This window comes from Cygnus olor, chromosome 6 (assembly GCF_009769625.2).
Source record: "Cygnus olor isolate bCygOlo1 chromosome 6, bCygOlo1.pri.v2, whole genome shotgun sequence".
NCBI lineage: Eukaryota > Metazoa > Chordata > Aves > Anseriformes > Anatidae > Cygnus > Cygnus olor.
This window is the reverse complement of record NC_049174.1, coordinates 30,038,623-30,052,963: the sequence shown is the minus strand read 5'-3', so window position 1 is coordinate 30,052,963 and position 14,341 is coordinate 30,038,623. Positions and strand designations below refer to the sequence as shown.

Here is a 14,341-nt window from a genome sequence, read left to right as displayed (position 1 = left end):
GGAGGGTCCCTTGGCTGGAGGAGGTGCTTCTGCCTCCCTGTTTTGGCCAGGTGGCTCTGGGGACCTTGTCGCTTCCCGTCAGGATACGGGGATGTGCTGAGCAACCTCCCAGCAGGGGAGGCTCTGGTGGTGGAGGCTGGAAAACATCAAGGTCCTGGCTCTTCCTCACCCTTCCTCCTCCCTCCTCCTTTCATCCCTTCTCCTCCCAGCGCAGCTGGGTTTGCAGCCCCGCCATCCAGGCCTGTCAGCCAGAACAGTATCCAGAGCCCTCTCCATCCCGGAAAGCGGTCCCTGTCTTCTTTTTTGCTGCTTGCTGGGTTTCTGGGAGCAGCCCTTCGTGGTGGCTCCGCTCTGGGCTGTTCCCTCGTCCTCACCCCAAGCCTGGGATCTGGACATCATCTCTGGGGTGCCCAGGTTGGGCGCTGGAGATGTCTGAGGCCGGGACTGGGAGGCGTGGGGCTCTCCTTTGCTCTCTGTGTGTGCTGTCTAAGCCAGGCAAAGCTACTTAACTCGGATTTCTCTTTCTCTCTGTCTCACGCTTCTCTTCCATCTCTGCCCCCCTCCATCTCTCAGAGCTAGAAGGGGAGGCGGGAGCTGCCTCTGAAGAAGGTAAGGAAGGCTTTTCCTTCTCTGTCTCTCTTTCCTGCTCATCTCGCTGTCCATCCCCAGCACTCAGAGCACCTGAGGATGTCCTGGTCTGGCTGTGGGTGCCCAGGTGCCCATAGTGGGGGTGCTGCGAGCTCCAGGGTGGCCCCTGGCCAGGGGACAGGGCACCCGCAGCTCCCCTGTGTACCTCCTGCTATCTAGCAGTTGTTAGGTGGTGTTGCTTTCTTCTTTAATGAAACTTTGGGCCCTCGGGGCCAGGTTGGGTAGCTGTTTGTTCAAGATCCTTCCCAGGGAGAGGATGGCTCTTCTCTGTGTGTTTGCTGTGCTTCCTGCAGCTCCACCAGCGTTTCTCCCTCAGAGTTCCTCAACAGGCAAATAACCCCAAACTGAACGTTGTGTAACGCTGGAGAAAGTGCTTGCTTGAGGAAAACAACACAAATATTCTGTTTCCAGAGCCAATTTTTCAGTGATGGCTTCTTGGATACACCAGAGGAAGAAAAGCTGGGATAAAACCAGGCTTTTTCCCCCAAGCCCTCTCCTTCCCACCAGACCCTCAGGAGCTCAGACTACCAGCTTTGGAGAGCCTGAGGGCTCAGGCAGCATCTACCCATGGGCAGCAGCCTTGTATTTTCCCATTTGTTTGCTCCACACACAGGAGTAGGGGATGCCTGTGACCATCACGGCACTTAGCTGTGAGGTCCCAGAGGTGCCTGGGTTGGGACTGGGATCCCCCAGGCAGGAGATGTGTCAGGCAGGCTGTGCCACTCAAAAGCTGAGAAAAGAGTCAGTGGGCATTGTCTGGGGAGGATGCAGCCCCCATCAGCAGCTACTCTGAGCGCAGGGCACCCTCAGCACACAGCTGTGTGCCCCACGGGGGTCTCCATCCCACTGGGACTGGGGGGCTCTGCTCAGGTCCTCCCCATCCCTGGGACTGGGCTGCGGGGATGCTCTGGCAGTGCTGGAGCTCGGGGCTGGCTGCGACCTCCGGGCAGGCTTTAAAACAGCTTTAAAAGAGCCCAGCACAGGCACAGGGCTGGGTGTTCTTGGCAGGAGCATGGCCCTGCTCGGGTTCGGGGTTCCCGAATCGCCGCCTGCCCCCCGGTGACTCACAGCCTCTCCATTCCCCCGCTGTCTTCCCGTCTCCACAGCCTCTTCCAAGAAAACACCAGGAGGCAAGATCTGAGTTTTCAACCTGAAAAAAAAATCCCGCTTGAATCTTCCCAGTATTTTTTTTCCCTGTGTTGAACCAAACAACTCAAGCACGTGCCCGCGGTGGCACACGTCGCTGTGGCACACACCCGTGCTTGCACGTGGGCTCTCCCCCCACGGCCCTTGTCCCCGAGCCCCTGCCCCTGCCCCGTTTCAGCCTCCCCGTTTGCAGGAGGGGCTGGTATTTTTGCAGCCGTTTGGTCTTAACCTCTTGCAGGCTGACTCATATGTGCTGTCTGGCTAATTTTAGGCTGGGGTGGGGAGACGGGTGGGAGATGTGAGTAGCTGTGAAATTAATTTAATTGCCCAAGCGGGGATGTGTTTCTCGCAGCTGCCCTGTATGTCCCCCTGGGCACTGCCTTGTCCCTGTCCCTCTGACCGCGTGTCCCGCCGGGTGCTCGGCCCCCTCTGACGTCCTCGCTCTGTTTTTGGCTCAGCTCTTTCCTGGGGTGGTTGAGAAGGGCTGGGCAGGGAGAGCAGCCCCACGGGATCAATTCCTCCTCCCGTGTCTGCAGGCGGAGGGGACACTTGCACCGAGACGTGGGGAGGCTCAGGGGGACCCGTGACTGTCTTTTTCCTTGCAGCCCCGAGCACAGAGCTGTGCGTTGGCCTTGCTGCCTGTCAGTGAGGCCGTCTTGCCTGCGGGCATAGCCAGAGCCTGACTGTTATGACTAATAATAATAATAATGTTTGTAATGCTAATTACTGCTGCGGAGCTGCCTCGGGCACGGCCAGCCTGGAGCCAGCCCTGCAAGGAGCTGTTGGAGCCGGGGACCTGCAAGGACGCCCGGCCCAAAGCGCTGTGTGCCAGCGAATCTCCCTTGGGGTGCTCCAGGAGCATTGCTAGGGATGGACCCCATCGGTTCCCCCCCTGCTTCGCACCAAAACCGGGGGAGAAACTCGTGGGGAAAGGGAGGAGGCAAGGAGGGAGGGCCGGGGTGATGGCTGCTCCTGGCACGGGACAGCTCGGCGTCTCCAAAGGAAAATTGCTTTTGTTGGGAGTGCTCACGGGCTGCAGTTCCAAGCAGGGATTGGGGAAAGCTCTGGATGCCTCAGTGGAAATAGCTGGAGCTGCTCTCTGGTCTCCGCTGCTGGAGGTGGCTGGGAGAGGTGGGTTGTGTGGGACATCACCGTCCGTCCCCCCGTGAGTCAGCGCAGGCTGGGCCGTGTTGCCAGCTCTATTTTTAGGGGCTGAGGATGAGCATGGAGCACGCCGTGTGCCGTGTGGCATCCTGTCCGGGCAGGGACACTGATTCAGAGCTGGGCAGAGGGGCCGTGGTGTGGCACCGAGCGAGGCAGCGTCGTGCTGGCCCTGCGTGCTCGGGTCCCTTTGGGGAAAGGGGTGGGTACAACCACCCCTCCCTGTGCCCAAGGTCTTCAGCATGCCTCGGAGCAACCTTAAGGCCCAGCTGAGCCAGATGTTCCTGCACAGCCCCCAGGGGATGGGGGGAAATGCAGAGCTGGAGGAACTTAGCTCAGGCACTTTCCCTGGCTGAAATGGGGATAAGGGCATGGCCCCACGGCTGCGTGAGCTGTCGGCTCATCCCTTTCCCCTTCTCTTTCTCCGCAGAGCCCAGGAGCTATGTCGAGTCGGTGGCCCGGACGGCCACGACAGGCAGGGGGGGAACCCTGCCGGCTGCCCAGCCCGGGGGCCTGGAGGTGCCCGCCAGGAACGGTGCCTTCGGCAACTCCTTCACCGCCCCCAGTCCCGTCTCCACCAGCAGCCCCATTCACAGCGTGGACGGGTAAGCAGCCTGCTGGTGCCATGCCTCGGGTTCCCTCTGTGTGCCTGGAGGAGGGGTGGCAGCCAGCAGTGGGAACCGCCACGGGGCTGAATCCTCCTCTCTCCATCTCTCCCCAGTGCCTCCCTCCACAGCTACCCCTCAGAGGGCAGCCCCCATGGCACGGTGACGCCTCCCCATGCCGCGGCCGAGCCAGCGTACCGGTCGCCTGTCGTCTCCCAGATGCCCTCTGCTCACAGCAGCTACCAAACCTCGTCTCCGTCATCCTTCCAAGCGGCCACCCCGGGCTCGCTGTACGCCAGCCCCGACTACCCTGACGGCCGAGCCGGCTTCCAGCCGGATCCCCAAACCCGGCCGCAGCAGCAGGTCAGCGTGGTGGGCGTCCACGCGCTGCCAGGGAGCCCCCGCACCCTCCACCGGACAGTGGCTACCAACACGCCTCCCAGCCCCGGCTTTGGGCGAAGAGCCGTCAACCCTGCTGCCGGCGGCGCTCCTGGCAGCCCCGGGATGGGCCGGCACGCCGTGGCCCCCCACGGCAACCTGGCCGTGCCGCCGGGGAGCCCCAGCCTCGCCCGGCATCAGGTGGCGGCGGCCGTGCCGCCAGGCAGCCCCGTGTACGGCTACTCCAGCCCAGAGGAGAGGCGCCCGACGCTGTCCCGGCAGAGCAGCTCGTCCGGCTACCAGCCTCCCTCCACCCCATCCTTCCCCGTCTCGCCGGCGTACTACCCAGGCACCAGCACACCGCACTCCTCCTCGCCGGACTCGGCTGCCTACCGGCAGGGCAGCCCCACGCCGCAGCCGGCGCTGCCCGAGAAGAGGCGGATGTCAGCCGGGGAGCGCTCCAACAGCCTGCCCAACTACGCCACCATCAACGGCAAGGCCTCCTCACCTCTCTCCAGCGGCATGTCCAGCCCCAGCAGCGGCAGCGCCGTGGCCTTCTCCCACACCCTGCCAGATTTCTCCAAGTTTTCCATGCCAGGTGAGCGATGCCGTCGCCTCCCTGGCTCCTCGCCATCCCCTGTCCCCTTCTCTTCTGCATCCCATGAGGAAGGGGTTGTGTCCTAATTTACTCCTGTCTGTCTGCAAACCCGCGGCACTGCTGGGACTGGGGCCATTTCCTGCTTTTTCTGCTTTTCAAAACCAGTGAATACAAACAGGAAAAATACCGTCTCGGCACCAGGACCATCGTGCTGGCGTAAACTGCGCGGGGATTTGTGTACAGGGAAGATCAAAGCTCCCGGAGGCAGCTCGCATCCGCCTGGCTTTTCTCTGCCGTGGGGACGTGCCGACCTCCTGGCCCCGTTCCTGGCGCTTGCGCCCTGGGGAGCCCCCAGGGCTGTGCTCCATGCCCCCTCCTCGTTTCCAAAGGGGTGCCATGCCCTGCGTGCTGCTGTGCCTGAAGCGCTGTCCCCTGCTCCCGTTATGAGACGCCTCCGTGACGCCAAGATCGGGCTGATAGGAGCCGGGGAATAAAGCGCCAGGGCAGCCGTGGCTCCGGCTGCTGCTCCGGTTTGGCTGCCAAGCAGGTGGCCCTTTGTGGGCTCACTGGTGCCCGTGTCAGCCCCGTGACTTTTGGTGGCTGGGAGCCATCACAGGAGTGGGGACCTCGGAACTGGGAGTGCTGGGGTGAAGCCATAGGCCTGGATTGTGAAGGGCCAGCTCCCTTTTAAATGTTGAACTCCTGTTTTGTCTCTGCCTGTGGGGCCGAGGGGCTTTTCCCAGCCATTTGAGGCCCCAGGGTGAGCTATACATGCCCAGGGGCCCCGTGTGCTCCAGGTGAAGGCCAACCTGCCCCTGTACAGAGCAGTAGGTTAACGCAACATGCTGGGGCTGAAAGGACATGATCTCCAAGATCAACCAGCCGTGCTGCTCTGCAGGCAGGATTTGCTGAAAACTCATGCGGGGTTTTAGATACAGTCTCTTTTGATTTTGATTTCTTGTCTCCCCTTCTTCCCTTCCTGCAGACATCAGCCCCGAGACTCGTGCCAACGTCAAGTTTGTGCAGGACACTTCCAAGTACTGGTACAAGCCGGAGATCTCCAGGGAGCAAGGTGCGTAGATGGCACGGGATGAAGGACTCGGTAGGGTGAGCTACATTCGGGAGCTGGCATGTGCCTGGGGCTGAGAGAGCTGCGGCACTGTGGGGTTTAGCGAGGGTTTCCCTTAGGGGCTGGGTTAGGAGTGAAACACTGTGGATGGAGCCTGGCTCAGCTGTTGGCATGTGTAATGTGGGCTCCCAACTAGTGCAGGAGCACTGGTTCCTGCAGCACCCAATGGGGCTGTGCCCTTCGGGGCACAAATCTTACACTGAGAAGGGTGAGATGTGCCCCTTCCTGGCCACAGACCCACTTGAGCCCCAACCCAGACGTGCAGGGTTGATGGTAAAGTCATGGTGCCCAGTGTGGGCAGCCTGTCCCGACCCACGCCGCTGGTTTGGGAGGGCACTCTGCCTCTGGCTGTGCCAGGTCTCAGGTCTGCCCTTCTCTCCCACAGCCATCGCGCTGCTGAAGGACAGGGAGCCGGGGGCTTTCATCATCCGGGACAGCCACTCCTTCCGGGGAGCCTACGGCCTCGCCATGAAAGTAGCCTCCCCGCCTCCCACGGTCATGCAGCAGAACAAGAAAGGTATTGTGTGCCCTCCTGCTTCCCACGCCGGGATGCTTGCTATTGTTTGGCCCCGGACGAGCGGGCAGCCGGCTCTGCTGAGCCAGACGTGTCCTTGAGTATGCGCTGATGCGGCAGCATCCCTCCCTCCCAGCCCCTGCCAGCCCCTGGGGGACATCTGCAGCTGGGCTTTGGCATGGCAAAACTGGCATAGCCTCCCCAGCCCCCCAGCACCATGGCTTGGGATAGACCCAGTGCATAGGGTCTGATTCCAGGAGGGTGTGCAGGGTGGTGGAGAGCCCTCCCTTGAGCTGGGGGTGAGCCGGAGCACTGGTTTCCCTGGGGGATTGCCGTGGGATGGCGGGGGGAGGAGGAGGAGGGGGGCTGTGGTGTGACTATGTCCTGTCTCTTCCCAGGAGACATCACCAACGAGCTGGTGAGACATTTCCTCATCGAGACCAGCCCGCGGGGTGTGAAACTAAAAGGATGCCCCAACGAGCCTAATTTTGGTAAGTGCCCAGGTGTGGTTCCCACCCAGCCATTTGGAAGCCTTTCCTTTGCTGGGCTGTCCGAGCAGAGCAATCAGGTGTCCGGGAGAGCCCCTGCCCCAGCTTCCTGGGGGCAGAGCAAGAAGAGGACAAGGGATGATGCTGGGCGGGGTGAAGACGAGCCCCTGTGGGCATGGTGGCTTCAGGAAGAGGAAATGCCCCATGTGGTCCTGTACCCAGAGCAACGGCCTGGGCAGGCTCCTGTGCTGGGGAAACGTGTTTCCCCAGCCCCGTGCTGACTGTCTCCCTCTCTCCCCAGGCTGCCTCTCGGCTCTGGTCTACCAGCACTCCATCATGCCCTTGGCCCTGCCCTGCAAGCTGGTCATTCCCGACCGAGGTAAGAGCCACGGCCAGCAGCATGGGGTGGCATTGCCCCTCTGCCACTTGGGGTGTGCTGGGGGCTTCCCTGCCAGCCAGGAGCCACGGTCGGGGCTGTGTTTGCCCAGTGGGGCCAGTCCTTGGGGACATACCCCTCTCCTCTCTGTGCTACGGGCTGTGCCTCCCGCTGGTTCCTGCGCTCAGCTGGTTCAGAGGCAGGCTGGGTTTTGCCCTTTATCCCCGGTGCCCAATCAGTACTGGCACCTGATGCTCAGCAGCTGGAAAGGGGATAGTGCATCTGCGCCCACTGCCTGGCGGGTTTCCAAGCAGGGAGCAGCAGTAACGTCCCATCTCTTCTAGATCCCATGGAGGAAAAGAAAGACGTTGCATCCGCCACCAACTCGGCCACAGACCTTCTCAAACAGGGTGCGGGTGAGTAGAGAGAGGCTGCAGTGAGGCGAATGCAGCCTGGGGCAGTGGCTGACCCCACGCCTGCTTCTCCATTTCCAGCCTGCAATGTGCTCTTCATCAATTCGGTGGAGATGGAGTCGCTCACGGGCCCCCAGGCCATCTCCAAGGCTGTAGCCGAGACGCTGGTGGCCGACCCCACGCCCACTGCGACGATCGTCCACTTCAAAGTCTCCGCGCAAGGCATCACCTTAACTGACAACCAGAGGAAGTAAGAGCCCCCGCCAACACCTCCCCATGTCCCCAAAGCCTGGGCACACGTGGGGCGTGCGTGTACCGCTGGGAGCGTGCTGGTGAAGGATGTCCCCGGGATGGCGTGAGCCTGGTTGTGGAGCAGTCCTCGGATGCCCAGGGGACACTGGGGCGGCTGTGATGGTCAGAGGTGGGGGGCTCGCTGGCCATAACATCCCTGCCTTGTGTTTCAGGTTGTTCTTCCGACGGCACTACCCTCTCAACACCGTCACCTTCTGCGACCTGGACCCCCAGGAACGAAAGTAGGTGCCCTAACGCGTGGGGAGCGCATGTCCCCTGCCCATTTCCCTCCCCGAGGCTCCCAGGCTGCTTGGAGCAGGGGCTTTGCTTGCTCTGCCCCCCTTGCTCCTGAGGAGGGCAGCGATTGAAGGTCCCCGTGGATACCCTGGGCAAACACCAGCTTCTCCTGGTGACTTCTTGGTGTCCCCAGACACCTTCATGTTGGGGAAGAGGTGCACCAGGTTTGGATGCTCAGCAGTAGGGCCCGGTCTCTGTGGTGTGCAGGAGGCACCGTCCCTCACACCTCCTCTTCTCCTTGCAGGTGGACTAAAACTGATGGCAGTGGCCCAGCCAAGTAAGTGCTTGCTGTACTCGATTCCTTGCGGCCACTGTCGGGGTGGGTCCCACAACTGTGTGAGCATCACCCCCAGGAGCACCTGCCTGGGGGATGCCCCATGCTGGGTGGTCCCATGGTCACCCGAGGGATGGGCTCGCCTCCTTGCTGCAGGGACATTTCACCCAAGCACGAGAGCACAGCCCCAGGAGCTGAGCACAGTTCCAGGGGTTAAATCCCACTAATTTTAGCCATTGTGTTAGCGAAGGGGTTTTTATTAGGATGTCCAGCTGCTGAGATATTTCCCCTCTCCAATTAGAAACGCTGCAGCCTGGGCCTGTCTCACATTCTGTTCCCCTGTATTTATAACTTGAGTTTGCATGTTCTAATTAAAAAAAAAAAAAAAAAAAAGACATTTTCTTTACTGGGGGAGAGACTGACGGAAATAACCACATGGCCTCATCCAGCTTTGTGGGCAGCAGCGTGTGGGTCTGCACGCCCCGTGTCCCTGCGTGGCCTTTCCAGCTCGCTTGCATACCCCAAGGTCCCTCCTTGGGGACGGTTTGGGGAGGGTGGTGGGCGTGCTCAGGGCAAGGAGGGTTTGGCCAAGAGAAGGTAGAAAGCTGGTCTTCAAAGGAACTACAGCAAGGGGAAGAGGAGGCTGTTGGGGCATAGGATATCTCACTCCAGGCCATGTGAGGTGGATATTGAAGAGGGGAAGGTGGAGATGGCTTGCTGGAAGAGGGTGGTGGTGTCCTTTGGGTGAGGAACACTGGCAAACCTCTCTCCTTCTCCCTACCCAGGCTCTTCGGCTTCGTGGCCAGGAAGCAAGGGAGCACCACGGACAACGTCTGCCACCTCTTCGCGGAGCTGGACCCGGACCAGCCGGCTGCAGCCATCGTCAACTTTGTCTCCAGGGTCATGCTTGGCTCCGGCCAGAAAAGATGAGCCGGCGCTCACGGGTGATTCTTGAATTTTGGAGAAGGACTTGGAGCTGATCCGAGAAGGAGTGTGAGGAAGTGCATTGTGGGAGAGGGAAGTGAATCGGGGGGGGGGGAAAGGGTTGGAATTTTGGAGGAAAACAGCAAACAACAGCAACGAAAAAAAAAAGAACAAAACCCCTAAAAACTCAACACAAGCCAAACACACACATAGAGGAATCTAAGCCACGCACCTACGTACCAGTGCCACGAAGTCACGCCAGACAGGGAAGGGACATGGGTGCATGTCCCACTGCAGGGAAGGTGACCAAGGCGAAGGCGGCGGTGAGAGGTGTTCCAGCTTTCGGCATCACGGTCCCGAGGCTGCACCGAGCAGTGATGTTCGCTCTGGACCGAACGTGGGATCATGACTGATATCTTCTATCTGGCAAAAAAAAAAAAAGAAACAAACCGGCAAAAGCCACGGAAGAAGCTTCATCGGCGCATGCCTGCTGTGTGTTCAATGCAACCCATAGGAGTAACGCCCTGCCGCATTGTGGGACAGGTCTGCAGGACACCGGAGGAGATGCCCTTGGAAACATTCCCTTGCCGTGCTGCAGCGGAGGGTCTTGCCAGCCTCTGCGCTGAGCCCAAAACCTGATGGCCGCCTTTCTGGGGCATACGAGGGCTTGATCCCAAACCCTCTTATCCCCTGGGAACTCGGCTTTGGGCTGACCTCAGCAGTTGGCCCAGAGCCTGCTCAGATTCCAGCACCGCTCACAGGTGAGGCAGCACGAGTCCACCCGGAGAGAGGCATCGCAGCCTCTCCACGCCTCCTGGGGTGCTGGTACCTGGGCAGCCTGAACCCGTGGGGCTCCTGCTGCTCCACGCCTGGGAGCAGGAGGATGCTCCCCAGGAACCTCCCGGGCTGGTGGAGAAAGTCGCCTCCTCTCCCGTCTTCCCCTTTTCCCTCCCATCACCAGTCCTCTTTGGCAGTCTTATCCTGCGGCCTGTCACACATTCTCATAACAACAACAAAAAAGAAAGAAAAATATTGTAGTAATAATAATAATAATAATAATAATAATAGCGGATGCTTGCACAGTTTCCTGTGCAGAGCAGCGGACCCGTGGCTGGCCCTATCTCTCTTCGGAGACGTGCAAGCAGTTTTTAAATTGCATGGACGTTCAAGTTGCACGAAAGGCGAATGACTACAAGTAACTCAGGCGCTTTTTCTCATTTTTATTTTGGAGGCCACGTTAAAAAAAAAGAAAAAAGAAGGAAGAAAATGTATTAAAAAAAAAAGGAAAGGAACGGACCAGCAGTTGCTGGGCTACTTTGGCTCGGTGGGGAGGCCACAGGTCCTCTGAGAGCCACCCTCTGCCTTCCCCCATGGCCGAAGGCTCGCGCTCCCCTGATGCACGGCGGGTTTGCAGCAGCTGAGGCTCTTCCCTTTGCCTGGGGGTGTGATGAGAGCCAGCCCTCGCTGGGAGCCGAGCTGCTGGCCAAGGGCCCCTGTGCCCTTGCGGCAGGGCGTCACGGTTTTGGGGAGCAGAGGTCCCAGCCCCAGGCTGCGAGCATCCCCTCCGAGCCAGGGGCTGCGGGGCAGCAGCTGATCCACCAGCTCTGCATGGGGCAGGAGCATGGCGAGCGCAAAAGCTGAGAACATTTTAATTTTTATTTTTTTGGAGAAGTTTCAGTGCAAAGTGGCCCAGATAGCCTGTTGGGGGCAAAATTTAGAAACTTAGTACTGCAGTCCCCCCGGCGAGCTCGCCTCCCTCGGCCCACCCTTGCCTTGATAGCTATAATATATATAGGAGCTATACCAATGAAATACTGTAAGCTAACAGAATTTTAAGGAGGAACAAAGGTTAAATTTACACTCCAAAAATATTTATTTTTTGCCATATTGCTTTCTGCGCATCGTATCTCCCCCATTATATACGCCTTCCCCTCCGCCCTGGATAAAAATAACACCCAACACGTTGAAAGCAAACCAAGAGCAAGGAAAAACGCCGGGGTTGGGCGCGGGGTCCCCACTTCGTGGTGGTGGTGGGGGGCGTGCGGGTGACATGTGTGTGACTGGGGGCGCGTGCGTGTGCGTGTGTGTGTGCGCGAGAGAGCGAGCGGCGTGGGCACACGGAGGGGGCTGGCGTGGCCGGAGGCTGGCGTATGGCGAGCGTTGGATGCGTAGCGGGGATTTGGGTGCGAGACTGCGGCGGGATAAGGGGGGGCGGCCAGGGGTTTTCCCCCCCCCCCAGCTCCCCCTTGCCCGCATGGATGCGGAGAACTTTTCATATATATATATATATTATTTTTGGTGTTTCAAAAGCGATTCCCTCCTTCTGCGAAATTCAAGCGAGACGAGAGACAATCTCACCCGTAATGTCCTCACCCTGCCGTTAACCAATTAGAGAAAACACTGTGTTTATAGATATATAAATATATATTTTTGAAAGTCTCTATTTTTCAGACTTCGTTTTCTCACTGCTAAGAAAGAGAAGAGATGATAATAATGTAATTTTATTTTAATCTGCTGCCTCGGAAACCGGTGCTTGAAACTCCCATTCATCCTCTCCTCCCCGTACAAGGAAGCAGATTAAAGCACCCCAGAGATGTCGAGCACAGCAGATACCTGCCGGCAGCATCATGCCTGCTTCGAGCTGGGACCTCTCACGGCTCCCACACTAACCCACTCGCTGAAGCCAGAGATTTACACAGCATCCCAACCTCGGACACTAACAAAATCGCCCGACGGTTATATATTTTTTTAACACAGAGCTTCCAATGATGTAGCCGGGTGTTTGTCAGCTACCTTTAAAGGCACTTTTCTTCTTTTAGCTCCTTTTTTTTTTTAAGTTACGTTCTTAGGTGTAGCTCCCCTTTCTGTCCTCAGTTCACGTTGCCTGGGGCCAGTGGGGACCCAGCACCGCAGTGATATTTTTCCTTATGAAAGGGATGGAAAAGGTTCTTTGGTTTTTCTTTGGTTTTTGATGCAGTATTTGGTATTTGAGAGCCAAGCTTGTGCGAGTTAAGCCCAGCATATGTTTCGTTGTAATCACACTGCCGTGTTCAGCAGCCGGATGTTATCTCTCTCACACACACACACACACAAACATATCCCTCCTTCCTGCACAAAGAACTGCATATATTCTTGCCAAAGATATCCTTAAAAACGCACTTTTCCCCATATATATATATATATATATAATTTTTTTTTTTGTTTGTGTAAATTTGTTGTACGTGCCCTTTTTGTGTTGGTTTGTTCTTCGGAGAAGAACCCCCCTCCTCCCTTTGCTGTCCCTTTTGCTGCCCATTCACAAAGGCTCCCCTTGGGATTCATCTTGTTGCCTGTCCCCAAATGGGGGCCCCAGAGCGGAGCCGGCACTGGGGGCCTGCAGCGGGCGAAATGTGGAGCTCCCATTCAACTCGCTGCCTCCAGTACCTATTTTGGGGGATCACCCGTGTGCAGCCCCAGGCGTTGTCCCAGCCCCCAGGTCCCACCTGGATTTGGCTGCAGCTGCCAGGCATCGATTTTTTTCTTTTTCCAGTGAGTTCAACAGCCCGAGCTGAAGCGCAAAGTGTGACGGCGCTGAGCAGATCCCCACCCAGCAGGTCGGGCAGGTAACAAACCAGTTGCCCCAAAAACCCAGACGGCAGCATCAGCAAAAGTCATACCTTCCCGTTGGAGCAGGCAGGGAGATCAGACAGCAAAGGAGCCCGCAGGGGCTTGTTTGATTTCGTTCGTTTGTTTTGCAAATTGCGAGGTTGGTTTGGGGTTACTATTTTTTTTTTCTTTTCCTTAAAAAGGAAAAAAAAAAAAAAAGAAAAAAGGAAGCAACCCAGTGTTTCTGTTGGCAGATCCCATGTTTTGTATGTTTTTTTTTTTTCTTTCCCTGTTGTTGTCTTTGTTACTTTGGGAACGTTACCGATTTATTTGCTAATCAGTGTTAATGAACAGTTTAAAACTTTCAGACTTGCCCATTTCTGTGTATTTATATAGATGGAAAAATACGTTATATTTTGTATCTCTGTGCCCATGATGTCGTCGCGCGTGTAAAGATGACTTCGGTCGCACCATGTCTGCGTGTGAATGTGACTCCGCTTTCGTCTTCCCCTTTGTACAGATGTCTGATTCTCTGCAGTTCATTGTATGGCTTTATAAAGTGGTAAAAACGAAAATCAGTTATATAAAATATACTGTTGCTTGGAATGCCAGCTCGGTGTCTGGATCGCTGGGAATGTAGCTTGAAATTTAAGGGAGTGCAGGAAGAAATGCTCTGTTCTTTTTGCACAGGGGGAAACAAACAAACAGAAAAACAAAACACCAAACAACCAACAAAAAAAAAAGACCAACAATGCTGGGGGTGCTGTGTTTTCTGCAGTCTGCCCCCCCCCCCATTCCTCGATGGCAGGCTCGGGGCTGGCGGTGGGTGTGGGAAGACGTGGGGGCTGTGCTGCTCCTCATCAACCTTAGCCGCAGCTGGTGCTCTCCAGATGCTGGTTCACCAGGGAGCCCGAGGACTGCCTACAGGGCTCGAGCTCCACTTTTGGCCTTTGTTAGTCAGGAGGGATGTCTCCATCTTTCTGGGAGCCCCTGCAAGCACTGGGTGCTCTTCACATCTCGCTGCTTTGTCCTAGGTTGTCCCAGGCACCGAGGGGGTGATGGATGATGTGCCCCTGCGAGCCACTGTCTGGTCCCTGCAGACCCCATGGGGGTCTTTCGCCTTTGCCAAGGTCATGGTTCAGGCTGAGTTCTGCACCCCTCAAACCCCATGTGCTGCCCCTTTTGGAGCCATCCTGCCTGCTAAAACAAAGCGACTCCCCCCGGAGCTGCAGCCCCGGCTTTTCCCGCGCTGCTGCCGGAGCAATTCCCAGCATCTGTCGGAGCCCTCAGCCCCCAGCTCCCTGGCTCCGCTCCTTCCCCTCCTCGCTGAGTTGGTGGCCAAGACCCGGCCCCCGGGATGGATTGAGTTTAATTATACAAGAAATATCAGCCAGAGCAGTGGCAGTTTCTCTGGCGCCAGCGCTGCTGCGGCTCAAAGGCTCGGAGCTTCTCCTGGGAGCCGGGAGCACTAAAAATACCTCCTGCCTCTCTCCAAAATAGCTGCGGGGCGAGGA

At 57.8% G+C, this 14,341-nt stretch overlaps 1 protein-coding gene across 1 annotated transcript in view; it reads left to right on the top strand.

Moving 5' to 3' along the window:
- The window catches only part of TNS1 (tensin 1), a 57,027-nt gene extending 43,589 nt beyond the window's left edge, over positions 1 to 13,438 (top strand). Inside the window, 12 exon segments of the mRNA XM_040560821.1 lie at positions 574 to 609; positions 3,386 to 3,560; positions 3,677 to 4,536; positions 5,522 to 5,608; positions 6,051 to 6,182; positions 6,578 to 6,670; positions 6,969 to 7,046; positions 7,388 to 7,459; positions 7,538 to 7,706; positions 7,921 to 7,989; positions 8,289 to 8,321; positions 9,104 to 13,438. Coding sequence (XP_040416755.1) covers positions 574 to 609; positions 3,386 to 3,560; positions 3,677 to 4,536; positions 5,522 to 5,608; positions 6,051 to 6,182; positions 6,578 to 6,670; positions 6,969 to 7,046; positions 7,388 to 7,459; positions 7,538 to 7,706; positions 7,921 to 7,989; positions 8,289 to 8,321; positions 9,104 to 9,248 — 1,949 coding nt within the window. The 3' untranslated portion in view covers positions 9,249 to 13,438.
- The last annotated feature ends 903 nt before the right edge of the window (positions 13,439 to 14,341 follow it).